The sequence below is a fragment of the Diadema setosum genome, chromosome 14 (assembly GCF_964275005.1).
Source record: "Diadema setosum chromosome 14, eeDiaSeto1, whole genome shotgun sequence".
NCBI lineage: Eukaryota > Metazoa > Echinodermata > Echinoidea > Diadematoida > Diadematidae > Diadema > Diadema setosum.
The window spans coordinates 5,703,156-5,726,115 of NC_092698.1; the positions used below are offsets into that span (position 1 = coordinate 5,703,156).

The window sequence follows — 22,960 nt, forward strand, 5'->3', positions numbered from 1 at the left end:
CTTACGCTGTGGCCCACTTCCCTGAGTCCGAAGAAGTCCGATCCACTGTAGTCAGTGGTCCGATCACAGTTCGGCTGATGGTTCTGCTGAGGGGGATGACAGCTTTAGCAAACTTCTTTTGTGATGTCATAAGAAGAAGCACATATGCACGCACCCTGGCATTACTACAGACTGCGCGATGCACAGAGAAGACAACGAAGGCAACGTTAATTAGCAACACCTACGCACTTTACTCTTGATGACAGCTCAACTTCGGTAATCTTCGTATCAATGCTAACAGTGATAGGCAGTATCATCAACAGCGCCCTCTACACTACCGGGACTATGCGCCTTTAAAACACTTACATGGTTGCTCTCCGTGCCCGGTGCCATGTCGCCGGATCCTATGTGTCCCGTGTGGGTGAAATTTGTCGGAAGGCCGATCATGCTTCTGTCAATCTTTCTCCTCCTCTGCAAGTTAAAACAACAACAACGACATGAGAACACTGCAATGAATTCATACGACACAAAGATTCCAACAAAATTGTGAATCGGCATGAATTATTTATAATTATAATTTATTTACACATCCTCATCTTTATAAAATCCTTCTCTTCAGGTTTTTACCCCAGCTGAAGAATCTTTCAATGAGATTAATGGCAACTTGACTCTTACCATGATGAGCTACACTAAAATGTACATGTATGCATTCATATTGGTGATGAAATCCTTTAACCCACATGCAATCTACAAGTTGTACAGGTCTCCTCTTGCGTAAGCCTGCATCTAGACTACATTGTTGCAACCAATGTACATGTATGTAGCTGCCTCCATAGAAGACTCATACAGTGCTCACAGCATGAGAGCACTAAATCTGATATTCTAACCACAATCAACAAAACCAAGCATTTATAGTACTTGCACTTTTTATCAAGTTATCGCAGCTCCAGCAATCAACACAAGAAAGCTAAAAACAGAGCATCTATAAACTTTGAATTGTGGTTTGCGAGGTATTTGGCTCTTAAAATTTAGCAAAGTGAACACTATTTCAACCGAGCAAATGGGTATCAAAGCCCACCAGTTCATAGGTACATGTAGTACAATAGATGTCTCCTGTTAGAGATAAGGGACATGTACATGTATGCCTATATTTTATCAAGAGAAATCATGGACACAAGTGTCACAATCGACTATTTACAAAGTTCTTGGGATTCAGTCACCAAAGAGCATACAGAATTTCAAGGAACAGTCTGCACTGCATGTTTGTTTTGTTCTTATACCACCATATGTAGAGACCTACCCACACATACACACAAACACACACACAGTCTCAAAAGTTACTGAGTCTGAAAGTCTCACACTAGTATTGGCCACACCCATTGTCCCCACTATTCTTCTACTGTGTAAACGTGCCGTCATATACACCATGAGGTATTATTGTCTGCCTGTTGTGAAAACTTTCAGGGATTTTCTGACAAGTCAGTCAGCCATCAACAGACTATTGGGACAGTGCTACCTACCTTATATGATTTAAGTGATGTTTTTCAAAGTAATAATTGTGAAATATGTGAGGGCACAGTGTGACCTGGCAAGCGTCAGAGAGGTTTTATGCACATGAACTTGACCTGCTGTATATGTGCATTGAATCATGCATGCATATTAACTTCTCAGTATTAAAAGTGTGTAGAGAATTATTGTCCACTCCACTTCAACCCATATTCTGTTTTCATATTTACTCATATTTTAATTCTTTTCTTTTTCTTCAAATTTAGCAGTCTGTCTCCCAGGCATCACATCTTGATGTCTGTTTCTTGGATGCGTTTCCTCCTCACTCATGTTCTGATTACCGAAGCAAGCACAACAGCCCCGAAGTCAAGGCAAATTTGTCTGCCCGTCAAGGTTGCGCAAACATGGCCACATGTAATGTCAAGCTGCACAGTCTCCAGCATTATTTACTGCGTGACATTTTGCCAAGTGCCAGAATAGTACAGCAATGCTTGGATGCCATACATCCGATATGCTGTCATCACATTTCTCTATCCACAGAGAAAATTTTCAATCAAGGTATTAATTTCACCCAGAGCACATCTTCCGATATATATCATAAACTACGCGATGGTTATCGATAGGGGCTTCAGCACAATGTATACAAATATCAGAGCCATTTTATACAAACTTGTACCAGGAAACTGGAATGACCAGCCAGTACGGATGGATTTACAATACTTCACTTTATTATCCCTTACAACCTGTATGCATGTTGTACTTGGGAAGGTGGAAAATCCATGGTTTATGAAATTCTACCAAGTCTACCAAACCATGACAGCATCACTTAAAATGCAATAGAAACTGTCAGTCTAGTGCATTTGATTTGTCTCTGTATCTTTGTTCCCAAGGGGAAGATGAATACACTGCTTGTGACACAAATGTATTTAGTACATATTAACTTCATCAGAAGAATATTTATGTACTATTATATACGGCAATGCTGTCTATACACTTGTGCAATATCTAGTAACTACAGTTAACAACATATTGGCATTTATGAAATGGCTGATCTTAATACTAGACCAAGGTTGCTTTGTTTCACATGACTTTCAGGCAAGCTTTTTTTTTTTTTTTTGGTTTTAAATTCTTTTCTTTTCTTTCTTTACTGCTAATATACCTGGTGAAAAGGGGGATATTTTAATGGAAATTCAGACAATTTGCAGAGAGATACTGGAATCTTTTAATAATGAGTCATATGTGTGCAAATGAGCTGTTTAGTCAGGAGGAATAAATACCTCCAATCCTAAACTGACTGGTTGGTTGCTGCGTGCTTTTGACCTCTTCGAATTAACAATACAGTTTGTATCAGCAAATTGTTAGCAGGAATCTCCCTGACAAGCTAATGGGAATTGATATATTGATGCAGAGTAACCTTTATCCATGCATAATAATGTAGGAATTGCATTGTTTCACATTGTGTGTGTTATAACCCTGACTGCCATTCAAACCTTTGCACAATGTATTAAAGGGTGTGTACAGTTCTGGTCGAGGTGAGGATTTAGCTTTTAACATTTTGCGAGATATTCAGAAACCACTCCATGAGATGTCAAAGAGCATGCAATTCTAAGGGGTATCAAAAGTTTATTTGATGAAAATCAGTTTTGAAATGGCCGAGATATCCAAAAGCAAGGTGAAACAAAGAGATCCTAATAATAGGCGTGGCCTGTCGCCTTTTATTATTATCACTTTTTTTGATATCTCAGCCATTTGAAAACTGATTTTCATCCAATAAATGTTGAATCCTTCTTAAAATTACATGCTCTTTCATATTTCATAAGAGGTTTCTCATTATCTCACTTAGGAATGTTCAAAACATGAATCCCCACCTCAACCAGTACTGTATAGTCCCTTTAAAGTTAGCCGTCTGTGTCTGTACGCTCTCAGAAAAACGCTGCATTTTGCATGCAAGAAAATGTACATGAGTAAGCCTGTACGGTGACACATGAATGTGTATCATTTACAACACATTATGAAACAGAATACTTACACCTGTATGACCATGTAACTACTAATATACTACTAACTTCCATGGTATAACAAATACATAATCTAAGGGGGAGGGGAGGGCAAAGAGGTGTTCAGACTTTGCTCGTGGTTGTTCTCTCAGTGAATTCATATGTTCCATAAAATCATGGGATTCCGAATGGCTCTGACCCACCCAAACACTTAGAAGAGTCATAGTCAATGCTTGCTATAAACTGTGCACGTATGTCTATGTTTATGAAATCATGACATGGGTCATTTAATCAGCCAGTTCATGGTCGAACAGCCATAGCATACATAGCATATAAGCATGTAGTTTCAATGACAATGTGCAGCATCAAGAGAATCTGACATGTCCTGAATGATTTGATACGTGGTAGAGCTTTCAAAATTTCCATCTTGCATGAGGGTCCCATGATATTTGCTTCTGCAACAATTGTTCTCATGAAATATCTGCACGCTTAGGCAAACATACAGTCTACCCACAAACATAACCCTAACCCTAATCCTGATCCTCACATCAAACTAATCCCCAAACGGTATCACAACCCTAACCCTAAGTCCTTGGAGAAACTAAGACCCAGAAAAATTCTCACAGGAGCAAATGTCGTGACACCTGCATGAGGTATACAAGAACAGAACTTCAAGTGGATTTCTCCATAAGTTGGAAATGTTGATTAATACCTTAGATCAAGATACATGTATGCCACAAATATATCAGGAAACAAACGGTCTATTAAAAATATGAATGTAAAATTTAGTATGCAGATTTCTTGTCCCACGATAATCAGCTGCAAGCTCTCATAAAAACTAATAATTTAACTGTCTACAAACAGCCATTGCTGTTTGCTTACTTGGGGTGACTTGTGGAAGTTAAACCTTTTGTTCTCTTCAGAAACTGGTCTAAAACCGAAAGAGATCAGACACTTGTGAGGCAACTGTCTCCTATGGAAGTAGAGATTATGTTGAGTTCAGCGTGCTCGTGGCATAAACAATGCATCGTCTGGCCATAAATCACATCAATTAGAATATGCCTTTACACGAGTAGTTTCCATGACTGTTAAAAAGAAATATACGGGGTACTTGAAATATCCAAGGCTACAACTCTTTGTATATTCTTGAATGTTCTTCCTTCAGGAAAATATATTGCTTTATTGAAGTATCGACTTTGAACCGATATGAAATAAAAAGAGCCCAATTAAACGGACGTCATGTCCAATTTCAAGTGGTGAAATTAAGATGCAGGTTGTCATGATATTGTCGAATTAAAGCTGTGTCAGGGTTTATTCCAGCCCCAACTCAATGGCAGAGGCTGCCCTTTTTTCCTTTAAAAAAAAAAAAAAAAAAAAATCACAAATGTTTGCTTGTATTGGACAGAGAGCTGATATAGTGAAGATCAAAAATTTGCCTCAATTTGTAAAAATAACCTATCTAGTCACAGGAATCACATTTTTGTGGTTTGGTGAGCACTTGATCTTTCTGACAATTTCACTTTTCATTGTTACTGTTTTGTTATGGTTGAGTAAAAACCTTTGTTACTGTTGGGCCCTGTGTTGTTCGTATGAATTTTATGTGTTTTGCTTGTGGAATTTTCAAGCCTCTCAATTGCTAAATTCAAGACTGATTCTTTAATTGGAGATTCAGTTTGAAAGATCACAATTCCTGCTCCTTTCTCTGAAAAGCAAATTTTTGGAAATTGTATTTCAGTTTTGTGCAGTTTCAATCAATTTTACAAGTGCCTTTACCTTTTAACCAATAAAAGATATGCAGTCTAGTCAGAGGTGCCATTCTAATGTTGACATCCATAAGACAAATTGATTTATCAAGACAAAGAATTTCTGCACCAACATACATTGTATCACCAGGATTCAATGGGTCACTACTACTGTATGAGCTGTTATTTTTGCAAGGGTTTAATATATAATTTGCAAATCACAATTGGATCACCAATTTAAAGGGACTGTACAGTACTGGTTGAGGTGGGGACTCATGTTTTGAACATTCTTAAGTGAGATGATGAGAAATTTCTTATGAAATATGAAAGAGCATGTGATTTTAAGAAGGATTCAACATTTATTTGATGAAAATTGATTTTCAAATTGCTGAGATATCCAAAAAAGTGATAATAATAAAAGGTGACAGGCCACACCTTTTATTAGGATCTCTTTGTTTCACCTTGTTTTTGGATATCTCAGCCATTTCAAAACCGATTTTCATCAAATAAACTTTTGATACCCTTTAGAATTGCATGCTCTTTGACATCTCATAGAGTGATTTCTGAATATCTCGCAAAAAGTTGAAAGTTAAATCCTCACCTCGACCAGAACTGTATACACCCTTTAACAACACGCAAAAATGTCACGATGCGCCAGGGTATCAAAGCATTTAAGATAGCGTCAGTGTCAAATTGTGAGATTATGTTGTGAAAAATGTCTGTGAAGTCATAATTCGTGAAAATAGTATGCAAAAATAGCAGCTTAAAGAGAAAAAGCAGAGGTCATTTCGAGCTGCTCAAGTCGACACTCGGGAAAGAACTACAGTGTATGTCACTATGCAGAAGACCACAAGTATTCTGAACCCTCTCCCCCCCCCCCCCCCCAACCCCATCCTTTATCTCAACTCTCAACGTGTACATGTATGTTTAATCTCACTCCTTGACTAAGCACACATTTCCTGATGTAACACGGCCCTTTGGGGAACACAGGAAACAGAAAAGAATCAACAGGGGAGTTTGAAAGTATACACATAGCACCAAAGCTAATGTCATTTCCTTTACAGGACAAGTTCACCTTCATAAACATATATGGATTGAGAGAATGCAGCAATATCAGTAGAACACATTAGTGAAAGTTTGAGGAAAATTGGACAATCGATGCAAAAGTTATGAATTTTTAAAATTTTTGTGTTGGAACCGCTGGATGAGGAGACTACTAAGGCTTGTGATGTCATACAATGAGTACAACAGTATAAAGAAAATGTAAAGAAAATTCAACATATTTTCACTTTTTTCGTATAATAAAAGAGCACTTGACTTGCCTCTTTCTAAAGGCAATGGGAATAATATTACCCATAACATATGTCAGTAACGAGTCAAGGGAATGTGTTCTTTTTTCAAAAGATGAAATTTTGTGAAATTCTCTTTATATTTTACTTATATTGTTGTACGCATGTGACATCATACACTGCAGTAGTCTTCTCATCCAGTGGTGACTGCACAGAAACTTAAAAAATTCATAACTTTTGAACGGATTGTCCGATTTTCCTCAAACTTTCAATGATGTGTTCTACTAATATTGCTACATTCTCTCAATCCTTATGTTAATGAAGGTGAACTTGTCCTTTAACTCTATTTGATAGAGTATGAAACATAAGGCATATCACACACTTGCACATGAATGACTATAGAAAGAATGAAATGTAATTGACCTAATCAATCAATCTATAATTGATATAAAGTGCATGACAAGTGGGTAATTCCCCTGGCACTCGCAATTGCAACACAATGGAAGAATATGATATGGCATAGAAAGTGTTGATGTGCGATATCGCGTGGTTATAGAGAATGAAGTCAAAAAGTGGGTCAATGTTACGACAGACGACACCTACGCAGCTGAAAAAGTTGCTACTGCAACACATAGTATGGGTTACAGATTTGTGTTGTGCATGCAAATCAAAGTGCAATTACACAGCTCAAATGTTTAAGAAAGGATAGTGATTGTTTTTAGCCCTTTTTTATGGAGGGGGGGGGGGGGGAAGAGGGGTAGGGTAGTATATTAGAAGAAACAATTGGAATCAAAGTGATGAATTGTAGTGAACATAGTTCTTTTAAATAACATACAGACATACAAGAATGGCATGTTAAAGTGATTGCATGTTTCTCATCTGAAGTGGTGATGATTTCCATGCACACATTATGCATTGTATTAGAGATGGGTGAAACAGGCAACAGCAAAACGGATACATGGTACAGTGTATGTTCTCGGATATATTGCAAAGGTTACTTTAAAATTTGAGATGTGTTTTCGCCTCGCCAGTTTCTCCCCCCACTTTCTCCCAGTCAACGTCCTAGACTTCTTTCATGACTATTTATAGCCCATGAATTACTTCTTAATTTTTTACTTCTTATTACCTAATTCTTTACTTTAACACTCCCCAGGAAAACTGATCAGAGACACATACTGCATACATTGGATATGAAGACTTTTAAACTACCAGGGCACTTGTTCAATACCAGTGTTTCTTTGAGAGCTTTACAGTTTAGCATGCTTACAGTACGACATTGCTAATGTGGCTGTAAATAAAGTGTAATAGATGAAGAGCATGCTCGGATGGTTATAGGTGTTGTTAGCACGCCAATAACAGCGTTCTCATTTTTCTTATCGATGCTGCCGCATCAGACGTGATTATGACCTGCTGAAAGCCTTTGCGCCTGCATCACCGCTTCTTCGTCCTGCTCTGCCTGAATCGAAACTTTGAATTCACGTAGAATTGCCTTGCTGATCTCCGCCAGCCAATTTGGAGGGGGGGGGGGGCCTGAAGTGACGCGAGCACGAATCTTTCAACATGACATCACAGACTCATTGGCAAGTTGTTTGCAGCAGCCGTCTTCATTTGTGGCAGAGCACAGTAATGAAAATGTACATTGTGTGTCGTCCAAAAATACGACCTGCCATCCAGCAACAGCACACTTCGGTTTTGTTGCTGTTGTAGTTGTTGTAATTTTCTACCCATAGAGGAAGCATCAACTAATTTTATAAAGTACCTGTATGTCAGTCCGCATGAAGATGGCATGACAACAGCTTATTTGCAAATTGACATAAAACAGGCTAGCAGACCAGCTCTTCATTTTGTTTTTTATTTTTCTGTTTGCTTTTGTTTTGTTTAATATTGTTTTTCTTTTTTGCTTTTATTGCTGCTGCTGCTGCTTGTTGAAAATCAATACTGTACGTGACAGAATGCAAAGAGGAGCGAATACGACGGAAACTTACCGGAGGGGGCTGATCGGGTATACAGCACGTGAAGCACACCAACATGTCACTCATGGTCATCAGGGCTCCCGTCGTGGTGGTCGTTTGGCTCCCGGTCGTATCCTGGCTACATGGCAAAAACAAAACATCAAAATATCAAATGTTAACTCGATCTAGACAGATTGTGGGTCATTGTTTCTTAAAAACTATTGTCAACCTCACTTTAAGTAGACTCCAAAGGGACAGCAAAAATAATCTGTGGTATTGAAGGTATTCTTTACCATTGGGAGCAGTGATTTTAAAAATGTTAAGAGTTATCACATTTGATACATAAGGTCAGTTGTATCACAAAACATCCTACCATATAAAAATTTTGCAACAAAGCCCAAGATATAAGGTGATATCATTATTTTTCTTGCTAAACCATAACTGTTGACTGTTTAGTCTAGAAACAATTTTCTTATAAAGTATTGTTCACATTTTGCATAATTAATAATACTTAACACTGATTTTAATAATGATTAAAATCTTTACACTGGTTGTCTCTATCCCTAACTCATATCTTATAAACTATTTTGAAGCACTAGAGCTGGGCTCTTGTTTCATAGTCTGCAAAATAAAAAATGGTAAATAATGCCTTTAAAGTGCAATTCTCAATGTCTCTGTCAATCAGAAATCACTTTAAAGCTACATCCCTTCATAGCTTTAACGAAATCTTTGCCCATTCAGGCACGACACAATGCTTTTTCTTACAGACAAAGCAACTAAGACTGTTGTCAACTAGACTTGAACAAAGTGCCCACTATTATACTGTATGGGAAGTGAAGCTTGTAACATGCCATTGAGGTTTTCAATGGAGGTTGCGTAGCATATCCCGTGCGTCACGCCCACTTGATTTGTGAAGCAAGCAGGAAAGGATGGTCAAATATACATGTAATGCCAACAACTGCAAATGCACTGAAAACATTACTGGTACCACATCGCTTGCTGTCATACAGTGCAGTCATTCAAATAGGAAAGCTTTAATCCCTACAATAGTCACAAATTGTTATTAATAACGATACTGGTATTCTCATCAATGATAAAGCTGTATTCACAAGCATGAAATGGATAACGAATGTACAATGAATCAAAAAGTAATGTACATTTATCAATCATCACAGACTTCATTTTCATCCATTCACTTGATCCAATATTAAAGAATACATTCTCTTCAGTGTAAATAACTTAATCCCATTACCCCCCCCCCCCAAAAAAAAGAATCCTATACTTCAGTTTGCTTACATTTTTTTTTTTTTTTGTTTACACACAATAATTTTTACAAACCAGCAACTACAAGGAGGAAAGGGAAAGAATTACAGACTGTCTACTGAACTTGCAAATGCCAAAAAAAAAAAAAAAAATGAGTACTGTAAAAACCAGATCATTCTTAAATACCAACATGCACGATTGCACAAAATGATTAAAAAAGTACAGGAGCTACTATGTACCAACCTTTGAAGAATAGATACAACCATGACATCAGAATACTGATAAACACTTAAAATCTTATTAAAGAGGGAAAAAAAAATCAAAATTCCTTATCTAAAGCAAGAACATGGATCCCACATAATGTAACATACATTTTCACCCCCCCCCCAAAAAAAAAAAAAAAAAAAAATTTTTTTTTTTTTTTTCATTTACCACCACTTTCTCTCTTTGGAAGAAGAAAACAGTAGATACAGCTTGTACTAAATGTGAAAGTGGTACATTAAACATGTTAACAAGTTTGCAACCCTGCGGGTAAAATGGCTATGCCTCCAAATTAGCAACTTCTGCAGCTATTGTTGATGCCACAAGAGCCAAGTTTTTATTACTGTGAGGTCTAGGTTTAATCTTGCTGTCATGTGATAACTACTCAGCCATTGTTATAGGAGACAATGCCGACACTCGCTGGTCTGAAACAACGACGTTACTTGCGATCTATCGATGGGGTCATGCTTCAAACAAGAGTTAGTGGGCAACTTTATTCCTTTGAATACTCAAAACAATGAGTTTGCTACAAATACACATTCCTTTCTGAATAATTTTATTGTTTTACATAGCAATCCTAGCAATACTATTCCAGTATTTTCCATTTTCTACTTTCAAAACAACAACAACAACAAAAACCACTCTGGATTGGAAAAGGATCAATGAATAACATTTTTTTTTCAGCTGCATAAACATTAATTAATAATGTAATATCTATTAATGATTTGATCAATAAGCTTTTTTGCATGCTTATTTTAACCTAAGATTGTGACTTTGAGCCAAAATGTTTTCTTTCATGTCATTGTGATATGACAACACTACATGGCAATATCTAGGGATATCTATGATCTTCAGATTGTCAACTTGAAAATGATCACAGCAACTCAATCTTGGATGCTTCACATACAATGGTATGGGGAGAAAGGGCGCGTTCATGCGAATTTCGTAGCCAGAATCACAAACATGAATCATGATTCAAAATGGCGTTTCAAATCACGGTCTCCGTGGAAGAGCGTTCATGTGGGCTTGCGCAACGCCGATTCTGGCTCAGCTCATCCTTTGCCATTGCGCAGCGCACTGCACAGTTTGACCTTGTCTCTGCAACTCACGCCTGACCTCCTTTCTGCCAACTGATCAGTCAGTTTATTGCAGGCCTTTACGTTTTTATTTCTGTGAATACCTTCCAATAAGCTGTGGCATTCAGGCTCTCCAATTGTTTCCCTTGGTAGACGCAGCTGCAGCCATTATATTATCAACTCAATCGGAGAGTAATTACATGTATTATTATAATAAACAGCTAGATACTAGCAGAGAATCGGTGTACGGCGTTGATGTAAACAAACTAGTGCAGGTATGGTACCGAAACACACGATTCATAAGACGTACACAAGCACGCGAACAGAACCAGAAGCTGTGGGATACCCCGTGAGACACGCATGCGCACAGCGCACAATGACGTCCAGAATCATGATTGAAATCACGGTTGCGTTCATGCGGTTTCTGCGATTGTGATTCTAACAGAATCATGATTCAAAACGCCCTTTTTTCCGCGTTTCAGATCGGCGTTTTGAAACGCGTTTAAATGGAAAAATCGCATAAACGCAACCCAAATAAACACGTTTAGCGGCTAAACGCGTTCTAGTTTCAATTCTAGTTTCGCATGAACGCAGCCAAAGTAACTGGAAGAAGATTCACAGATCACAGGCATCATGTTGGACATTTTCCTCACAGCCTTGCAAGCTATAACCTGTACATTCAAGCTTGAAGTTTAGAACTGTAGCTCCATGATTCAAGAGTGAACTTTACTCGCAGAGTGTAACCTTTCGCCTCTAAATCTTCCATGATGTGTACAAGACAATGGCACAATAGCACCGACAATAACCTTGTATTCAGCCAGACATCCCACAAACACAAAACTATGGTGAAGAAGTAACCTTGACTAAAGCCCCCATCCTGAGAAAACTAACTGTACACAGATCAATTTATTGATCATACCAGCCCCCTTTATCTCTTGTCCAAATTTCTTTCGAAAGACCGAACATCCAATTCTTTGTTGCAATATTCCCATACCCTGCACACACTGCATGTGGCGAGTTGTGCATTTATTGATGCATGCTACTTCCCTGTCAGCTCCGCATCATGGTCCCAAGTTCAACGTTCAGCTCATATTCACAACGTGAGCAAATAAAGCTGGTACTCTGAGTATGTTGTATAAGTTAGGCCTATCTTTGGAAAAGGAAGTACAGATGCACTGTAGGTGCACAAGTCAAAAGCATAAAGGCAATTCATCAGATTCATAGCACAAATTATACAAACAATTTCCCGGATCATATTCTTTTTTATTATCATTTTATGATGCAGGTATAATACAATGAGGACAATTTACGCCAGTGAGAAACCTATTTTGAATGAAAGCTGTGACGTAGAAACGAACAGCAGAGTGAATCCTTGGGCAAAGGTAGACTAGGAAGAACTTGTGACTATTTGAAAGTGGCAAAGGTCATAGGAACATCTGGGTATTGCAATACAGCCACTGTAGTAGCATGATGGTACTAAATGTCACCTGCAGTGCCTTTGATCATTTTCACCAAAAGACATCAAGAATTTGATTTTCTGTAGAATAAAATGAAAACAAAAGCACATTTCCCCCACTATTTTGCAAAAGACAATCATGTTTGTACACATCTACAAAGTCACAGGTAGTCGAATAAAATCATGAATATATATTCAATAAACACTGAACTTCTACAGAAGACAGGTCGGTAGGAATATTCTGTAGAGACTGTGAAGTGGCCAATCTCCATGTTGTACTCTAATATGCTAACGGCTACTATGAACAGGTGGAATGTAAAGGACTGAGGCCAACTGTCTGTGGAAACTGTGTTGACATTTTCTTTTTGTGGTCATGTACTTGGGCATTTTCATGCCTGAATTCATGGGCAAACACAATCCAGTGTACAAACTGGCCACAGAAACAGCACATTAATACATCTTGTGCCTAAGCACCAGATTGACCACATACAAGGACTTAACCATGTGTCTGCATCTCTGGGAAATATCTGGGAAAAATGCCGGGACACCACTAGTAAAGCCTGATACATCTTTAAAATGAGGTTCAGACAGTTTTTTGGTCATCTCTCAAAACTGTTAACAAATGAAATCTGGGTGCAATCTTGCTTCTCAGCACAGGGAAGCATTGCTTCTCTGTGGGGTCATTCAAACAAGCCTAAATTGTGGCAACAGAAAAAGTACAGTTTGTATGACAAATTTGGGTGGCATTTTCTACACGGTAAGCAACTGGGTCAACAGCGACCTAAAACATCGTCCATGAAAATTGCTAAGTGGAGTGTGAGTTCTATACCTTAGCAATTTTCTCTTCTTTTTTTCTGCTCCAATGCAAAAGGAATGCTCAAACATCATGATTTGCAATGTCTTGACAGTATTTCCCAATGATAATGAGCCTTGCACAATACTTTCACTATGAGAATCACAACACACACTGTTGGCACCAGATCTCGCCTTTTTCATTAACGCTAAACTGCCAACGTGTCCTGCGGCCATCCCAGAAGACAATGACGCTGGGAGAAACCAAAACAGCAATTTGGTGGGAGCTGCATTATTACCAAAGACTTCTAGAAGTGAAAGTGCAAGCAGAAGGCAACGACAAGATGTAGAAAGCAGCTCAGCAAAGGCGCTTCAGTGCTCTGGGCATTTTTGTCTACCTGTGACTAGCTTTCCTGGGTGGGATCACATGATTAACTTTCACACGGTTGCGACAGAATTGAATCATGATAATGATGTTAAATGATGACAGTGATATTAAAAATGATGATGATAATGATCATCCATAATCATATTAACTAGAAAAGGACTCAGAGGGTGCAAACCCCCACCAAGCAGCTCATTCCCACCCATACACATATTTCCCAAGAATGAAGAAGCCTTTTCTGTTGTGTCTCAAATGTCTACCTCATCAGCAGTTTACTGCACACTGTGACTCAAGCGTGCACTCACTGCACGTATACATGCACACCTCAGATATGTGTACCTGAACTCTCTCGTTTGTTGGCCCTATTTGCCAACTGATGTTCATCCTTCAAAAAAATGTCATGGATCCAGACAATTATCTGGATCACAACATAAATCTACACATAGATCTGTTTCTTGTGTCGTCATCAACTTTCCCTGTAAGTATCATCTAAATCCGATCACAACTTTTTGAGTTATTTTGCGAACAAACAAACAAACCAGTGCCAACAAAAACATAACCTCCTTGGCAGAAGAATAATCACAATAATAACGATAATGAGAAGGAAGAAAGAAGACAAAAAATTTTTATGAAAGTATTCTGACTAGGATCATTTTCTGTGAATAGCCACATGGTACAATAAGCCAGTTCGGAGATAGCTCATGTCCTTTAGATGAGTACAAATGTGACCGTGCACCTCAAAACGAACATAAAGTCGCACACACTGATTTTGCGTGAGGACTGAAAATAAGTGAAATGGGTCAACCTGGCCGAACTTGACTTTTTCATATTTTCTGAAAGAGCAGGTCTTCTTTTACATTATGCTAAAATTTGGTATCATAAAACGGGCAGGAAAACCTGTTTTTTTAGCAGTTTATCACGAACATTTTTGGTAGAATAGTGTGATTAGGTGTGTCTTTAGAATCCCTTTTTTATTTCTGAACAACCTTGTACACACTCTTCACATTCAACTCTAATAACTTTTGAAAGGATATAGTGCTACTGCTTTGAAAGTTGGTATTAATTATGGACAGAATGTGTTAATGAGGAATGCTTAATTTCAGTTTAGTCTGATAATCCCTTCATTGTTGTTACTCTGGTGGTTAACTTCCTGTTTTTGTCCCATTCATCGCACAGCCAGCACGGTTTAGTAAAGATTAAGCGCTTGAATAGACACTGTACTTCAGAGCCTCCTTTCTCAGTTCACACTTCTCCTGAGTTTGTGCTTTCTTTCCAATATTTAGATAGGTTAGAAGAGTTCATTTGATTTGAGTTATACATCATTTTAAAGCTTAAAGTCTGCTCTTTCAGAATATGGTCTTAACTAAAAATTCATGTCTGGCGACTTTTTGTTTGTTTTGAGGTGCAGGGTCACAAATGACCTTTCTTTTTTCTCAGTTGATTAGGCATTTCACTCGATTCAAAGTGACATAATACATCAGCTTACCCAACGTAGCAATTCATGGAATTCATTTTCAAACAAAGAATGAACCTGCATCGACCAGGTGACCATAATGGTTCGTCAATCAATACTTGGGGAAGCATCCACTTCATTGTTTTGTATTAAATGCGTTAACAATCTTTTTCTTTTAGCACTGCCAAATTCCAGGCTTGCTGTCAGGTAGATATACTGGCAAGCACCATCTATAAGGATTACATAAATAATTATAACATCACAGATGCTTATCTCAGTGAATTTAAAAACCAACCTGTCTCTCAGTACAAATGACCCTTTTCTGCTCATGTGCAAACTGGAACCCCGATCTGGCTTACTTAGTATTCTAGTGCATAGAAAATGTGTCACCTTGTATGACAAAATGGTACCATTCTCTATGAATGAAATGTCATATGGTTTATTACATCAGAGAATAAAAATTCCCACACGGCATTAAGCAAGTAATGTCTAAATCACATTTACCAGTAGGCATCATATGAAATACGAATACACTTACAACATTAAGACACAAAATTTTCCTCAATACTGGTACTTCAGAGGTATGATGTTAAAGGACAAGTTCACCTTCATAAACATAGGGATTGAGAGAATGTAGCAGTATTGGTAGAACACATCATTGAAAGTTTGAGGAAAATCGGACAATCCGTTCAAAAGTTATGAATTTTTGAAGTTTTTGTGCAGTAACTGCTGGATGAGAAGACTACTGCAGTGTGTGAATAACTTAGATGTCACAAGCGTACAACAATATAAGGAAAATATAAAGAGAATTTCACAAAATTTCATCTTTTGAAAAAAGTACACATTCCCCCGACTCGTTACCAACAAATGTTATGGGTAATATTATTCCGCCTGCCTTTAGAAAGAGGCAAGTCAAGTGCTCTTTTATTATGCGAAAAAAGTGAAAATATGTTGAATTTTCTTTACATTTTCTTTATACTGTTGTACGCATATGACTCACAAGCTGTAGTAGTCTCCTATTCCAGTGGTTCAAACACAAAAATTTTAAAAATTCATAACTTTTGCATCGATTGTCCAATTTTCCTCAAACTTTCACTGATGTGTTCTACTAATATTGTTGCATTCGCTCAATCCTTATGTTTATGAAGGTGAACTTGTCCTTTAAGCTGTGCAGCATTTAGTACATCATATACAATGTAGGTCTATGTACAGTGTACTGTAATTCTGCCCACACATCATCCTGCATAAAATATTGTGGTATACGGTTGAATAGTAGCCACAATGTAGCTGACAAATGTACCCTTTAAATATTGTGAAAATGTTTCTGATAGAAGCAATACAGCCGTATTTGTCTAATTCAAATAATCAGCTGGTTTCATTGACTGTCTTATCCCCCATTTTTGTTGGACAATAAAAATTTGCTATGCAACCAGCGAGAATAATAACTCTGTGCCGACACTAGTATAGCACACAGGGGTGCTTCTACTCTTTGGCGGTATAAAGGGGCTAGTATTTCAGATTCTTAGGCAAATGATTTTGAGCCCTTTAACATATTGTTACCCTGTACTCCCATATACATGACATCACAAAGTAAGGGCCCTATGTTTGCAAGCCAACTGTTAATGGTGTTTCAAAGACTCATTGATGCCCACCAGAATCAAAAGAGCTTCATAGTTCATGCATGCAAAGTTTTATAAAAACCTGCCTCCCGATCATGCACTATAAATGTGTCTCACTTTGAATCAAAATCAGCGGTAGCTGGCCTACACTGGCTGACTGCAATATATCATGATTGATGATAGGTTGGTTAAAAAAAAAAAAAAAAAAAAAAAAAAAAACCTCTGAGACTAGATTTGACTTGAAACCGCTTTGAATAGATGCCATCATCATAGGTACACCCAAAGTAAGTTTTATTTGTGTTGGTAGCCTAACATTACATTTTCTGCAGATGCGACATCACAAGCCACTATTTTGACTTTTTGCTGGTAATTGCTAGGGATCTGCATTTTAACCAACAACTACATTAAAGGAAATCTGGTTGGTTTGTGTCAAAGCGTATCTCATCCTTTTCTAAATTTTGGGATCAGGGCTTTAATCTGCTGTTTTGTATGACTGAACATTAACTCAATTTGATAATGCGTAAATAAGTCATGCTCTACAAAGCATGATGGAGAATACCATGCATTCTCAGCATGCCAAATTATCCATTATCCCTGCCTCCATACTCTGGGAATAGATCAACCCTGTTTGTTTGACAGATGTGTACAAATCATTTTCTGTTCACATCATATTTCACTATATATTGGTGATCTAAAAATAAAACAACAAAGACAAAATTGTATGCACACAGTTAAGAACCTATGACTCACCACTTTACAATGACATTGCAATGTAACACTGATAATTATGTATGTGCTGTATGCTGCATGAATTCACTAACAATAACAAATAACATGATACAAAAAAAAAAACAAAAAAAAACACAATGATCCATAGGCAGATCAGGAATCAGTGTACAAAGGGAAATATCTACTCATTAGGCACATCACAGTTATTTCAAATATTTTTGTCACTAGAGACAGAAAAGTACATCTTTTGCAATATATGAGAGAGAGCATCCCTTTCAAACAAAATGCTTCCTCAATAGGAAGCAGTCATGACCTGAGAAAGTGTTGAATTGCTTTGGTATTTAAGCAAATTTAGATAGTTCACAACCCCAAACAAAATGAAGAAACAGACCAATAAATAAGCAGGGAAGAATAATTCACAAGCAAACTTTCATGATCTTGTGAGCTTGTGTGGAATGAAAATTTAAAGACTCCCCCCCCCCCCTTTTTAACTGTAAGGTTTCTCAGTAGATAAATATGAAAGCATTTCATGCTTTCTTTATAAATTTTTCTATCAAAAATGTTTTGAATGCTTGTACCTTCCAGTTGCTTTGGGGAGTTAAGATCCATCTGTACTTATGTCACATTCTGCCGATGAAAGGTATGACAGTAAAATTACATATGTACACTGTTAATCTTCAATTTACTGTAGCACAGGAGCTGCACATTATAATTCCTATACTACATTCCACTGCCAATATTGGATAAGTGAAAGCTATATAATTTAACCTGATGAGTACCAGTCAATTTCCTTTCACAAGGGATAAGTGCAGCGTACACCACCTACAATGTACAGTAGTCCTGAAGAGAAAGGTTTATTACATCTCATCAATGATGCTCTGAACTACATTTTTGTAAGGCACATTGACATTACATTGAAAGCTCAATGCTTGCCCATCACACATATATCCACCCTCGCCCCATGCTGTCTTTGAGGACAGCCCTTCATCATCATCAACGACAACGACAAGAGACTGCGGTTATTCAAAGTTCTGGCAGCAGGTGATGGACACGGGGCGTGTCACCAGCTTTCAGCGTGTCGCAATCACGTCTGAGCCTGTAGAAGTCAGGGTGGATGATCAGAAAGCCCTAGAGATATGAATACTTGGAGTGATCCAGTGAAGGCACCTGTCTGGCTTGCAGCTATCACCTTCAAGGTCTTGTACCTGATCTATCACTGCCTAATAACAGGTGGAATCCCCCGAGACTGGACAATCCTATTGGATTTTTTGGAGCCATCAGCACCTAATTATCCCTCTCACAATCCCCGCGGCCTCACAATCTCACATGTACATACATCAGAGAACAAACAAGCTGTCTTGGTAATAACAGAGAGGTATAAGTCAGCCATTCCTTTAAAAGAAGAAGAAAAAAAAAAAGACAACTCAAAATTTGTTCAGGAAGTTTTCAAACAAAAATAGACAATAACAATACCCTACACATATCAGGGTATATCTCCCTATTGTGTGCAAACCTTTTGGACTTTGTACATACACTGTAAACACCCATCTGGTGCAAAATTAGTATTAGACTGATATTGGCATTGTGAGCCTGTCTGATACATTCTTATATAATATTTTACAAATTGATTAAAAAAAAGTTATGGTTCATTCCGCCCCCCCCCCCATGCCCAAGCTTATCAACCTCTAAAGTAGTAAATCACAAATGAGTAAATGTGCACTACATCACATATACAATGTACTACATTGACATAGATGAATGTGCATGTGCAAGGTACATATGCCAACAACTTTCACACTTGTTTACATTGTAATTCTAACATTTTGTTGTCTAAAATCAAACCGTGCAGGTTTTTCAAAGTTAAAGGGATCGTATAGTTTTGGTTGAGACCTAATTTCAGGTTTCTAACATTTTTTGGTGAGATAATGAGTAGCCTCTTATGAAATATGAAAGAGCATGTAATTCTATGAAGAATTCAAAGTTTATTTGACAAAAATTGGTTTTGAAATGGCTGAGATATCCAAAAAAGAGCAATTCTAATAAAGTGTGGAACTCACACTTTATCGTGATCGCTTTGTTTCACTTTGTTTTTAGATGTTTCAGTCATTCCAAACCTGGTTTTCATCAAATAAACTTTGAATTCCTCTTAAAATGGTATGCTCTGTACTATATCATAAGTGTTTTCTTGATATCTTGTAAAAAGTTAAAAGCCCAATTCTCATCTCCACCAATACTGTACCATCCCTTTAATCTGTTCTGTACAAGATTCTACAATCTAATACATGTGTACACTATGCACATTGCCCAGCAGGCTTCTGTCTACAGATAGGCCTGGGGATATGATGTAATTTTATCTATCACTATTGCATTGAAAATTTGTGTAGTAACGTCTATTCCGACATCTGAAGTATGATACTCTACATAACTTTCCCCCACGTTGCACTATCACTTTTAATACATGTATGATTGCTCAACCTTTGATCTGCAACAAATCTCAGTGTCTAGGATGTCGTGCATCATTTTGGCCCCTGAATTGATTACTTTCAGGTGTACATTTCTTCTTCCACCATTTGATTCTTCATAATGTAAAGTCAATAAGCCACTAATCAAAAAGTGCCACAGGACAGACTGGCATAACTCTGAAAAATTCTTTCATATCAAGTCCCACCATGACCATCAAATGACCAGTTGATCCTTTCCAAAGCATACTGTATAAAAGAAGGAACCAAACTATGGTCAAGAAAACAAATATAGAGGCCTAAATAACCATAACAAAGCTATCAGATTTATCTGTGACATATAGATTACAATAAAGTATTATTGACTAATAGTAATATTCATATTCATTCACATTGAATAACTCTCAAATTTGTAACAACATCTATGTCATCTATACATTTAATAACACTGCCTAGCACAGCATTATTTCCTACCTTCTATGCAGCCACGTGTGCACCGTCCCCGACTTATGTAATTCCAAAGTGAGTTTCCCACGCCCAATCCAAATGCCTTCCTCCTAGTCAAGTTTAGGCAGAGGCTGTTACTCTGCAATTCATTCCCAATACATGTACTGTATCCCCTTGCAGCAATGCACTTTCAAATGTATACAGGTTTGATGGCAAAAGGGCTGATGTACTGAAACGTACAGGGAGGAAGTGACTCTCTGCCGTCAAAGCGGTTCCACACGCTAATATCTCCACTGCAGGCTAGGAGTATCTCTTCAGGAAGCGCAAAGAGACACAGAGGTCGGAAAAGTAATTCCACCCACGGTAGGCTCTCTGGTTGATGGTACACAGATCTACCTAAATGCTGGTTAGCAGTTATACCTCCTCAACACATAAGTGTAAGAGCTGATGTCGTAACTCTGCGGCTAATGATCCAGTGGTTACTGACAGCATGTAAGTTTGAGTCCATTCTTATAAAACATATTCCATATAGGAAAGTATTGATAATAAAGCCAAATGTACGTGTGTACACTATTCATAAAGTCACTCTTGATACAGCAAAAGAGAGAGATGTCGTATTTGCCAAAAAAAGGAACAGTCGTTCAGACCTGATCTTAATCTCCGACGCAAACGTCTGCTCCTGTGCGAGTTCCAGGAGTTTTGTGGCAGCACTGCCGAGTTTAGTAATGGGCATGTCCTGTTATTGGCTGCTCGTAGCGGACGGTCGCCACGCTACTCCCGGTGACTCACCAGAGGACCTCAGGCAGCGTTTAGCTTCCCACTCCCCCCACACGATACACCTTGCATAGTCATTTCCTTGTTTTCCAATACCAGGGCAATCAGTCGCAGTTTCGCACATCACCAAGACGTGTAATAACTAGTCATGAGATGATGTGAGGTCTAAATTTGGCCAGAAGCTTCAGAAACAAATGTTACCAAAGAGCTGACTTTTGCAACTGGGTAAAGTACCTTTTAGAAAGTCACATACAATCATTAAACGCCTTTCATGGTTTACTGTGCATACAATTTGTATGCAGTAAAGAGTATGCATGCTCTACAGAGAGTTATTCTGCTATATCTATTTAACTTTCATTTTGTATTTCATATAAATTCCTTAAATGAAGTTATACCAATATAACACAACTACTAAAACTGAATACTCTTCCATCAAGACAACAATTGATGAGTCGAAGAACAAGAGTACCTTGTAAGTGACACATGATTGACACTACACATGTTGTGATAAGAAATTGAAAGTAGGCCAATCAGAAATTTATTAACCATAAAAAGCTTCACTGCATTTGACTGGATCAAACACATTGGATTCACACATTAGTCTATCCAATGCATGTACTGCTTTAAATAGAGTCAAGGACCCAATGCTAATCATGGAGTTGGCTGAATCAAATCTGTCATATACCACAAAGTGAGTCACAGGAATCACAGACAATAATGAATATTCCCCAATGTCTGTAAAAAGAATAATTTACAAACAGGAAAATCAGATAATGGTGCAATCAACTGTGAAATTTGCAGCAACACAATCTCAAGACAGATGATATTGTGATGAAATAACTGAGCAACTTGATTCTACAATGTAATTTGGAATAAAATGCATTCTACATCTGGACAAGATTATCTACTATAATGTCTTTGAAAAATCTACAAAGGAGGGTGAGTTTATCATTATCCAGAGACTAAACTAATCATAGCTTTGAGCATGAAATGTCTTCAAACAGTCTCAGCTACAATGCTACCTACGTACGTATAGATACAACCATTTTGATGCCAAAACATCATGGATCCTGTCTTTTGCACATAATCCCACATGTAAACAACAGTTATTCTGTTTCCTCATACATCACGGGGGGGGGGGGGGGGGGGGGGTCTTGTCTTTTTTGCTAACAAATATATCCCAAACCTGAATCATCACAACTAAAAGCAGGTGCGCAATGTTGTATATGATTCAAGTTACATGCTTTCATGTCTCACCATGAACACACATGCTCTAAGGCTAAACCAGAAGGACATTGCTGGACGTGGTGCTCTCACACTCAATTGGAGGATTAAGCATACAGGTCCATACCCTTCCCTACCCCCCATCCCCCCCCCCCCCCAAATGCAAAGACAGACTGTCGAAAACATGGATTCATGATAAATGCATTGTCAAATGACCGTCTTGTCTCCCAGCTTTATTCCTATGCCCAAGGATATCCTTGGCCGATGACGGTGTTTTGACGCGTGTTCGTGCAATAGATACACATTTCAAAACACTTCATGGAGACAGAAGCATATACCGACAAACAGACACACACACACGTCAGCAAACATACAATTTTCATTGTAAGGTACAATGATGCCGAGTTTAGTCTCCTTGCAGTACCTTTACTACCAATGAACAAAATAGACAATGAAATCTCTTTGTTTTGTTTTGTTTTGTATATGTTATACAATTAGAGTGCCCTCTCATGTTAAGAAAAATGTAATGACAAGAGTTTCCAAAACTGAAGTCACTT

At 37.9% G+C, this 22,960-nt stretch overlaps 1 protein-coding gene across 4 annotated transcripts in view; it reads right to left on the reverse strand.

Annotated features, from left to right (window-relative positions):
- LOC140237676 (CDC42 small effector protein 2-like) overlaps nt 1-22,960 on the reverse strand; it is a 39,892-nt gene that overhangs the window by 10,825 nt on the left and 6,107 nt on the right. For 2 of the 4 annotated variants that reach the window (XM_072317605.1, XM_072317602.1), the window contains exons 2-3: nt 8,499-8,604; nt 346-450 (exon numbers count right to left, since the gene is read on the reverse strand). In XM_072317605.1, the coding sequence (XP_072173706.1) occupies nt 346-450; nt 8,499-8,558 (165 nt within the window). In that variant the 5' untranslated portion in view covers nt 8,559-8,604. Of the gene's footprint in view, nt 1-345; nt 451-8,498; nt 8,605-20,432; nt 20,571-22,960 lie in introns of those variants that run through there. The other 2 variants (XM_072317604.1, XM_072317603.1) reach the window with 2 other exon arrangements.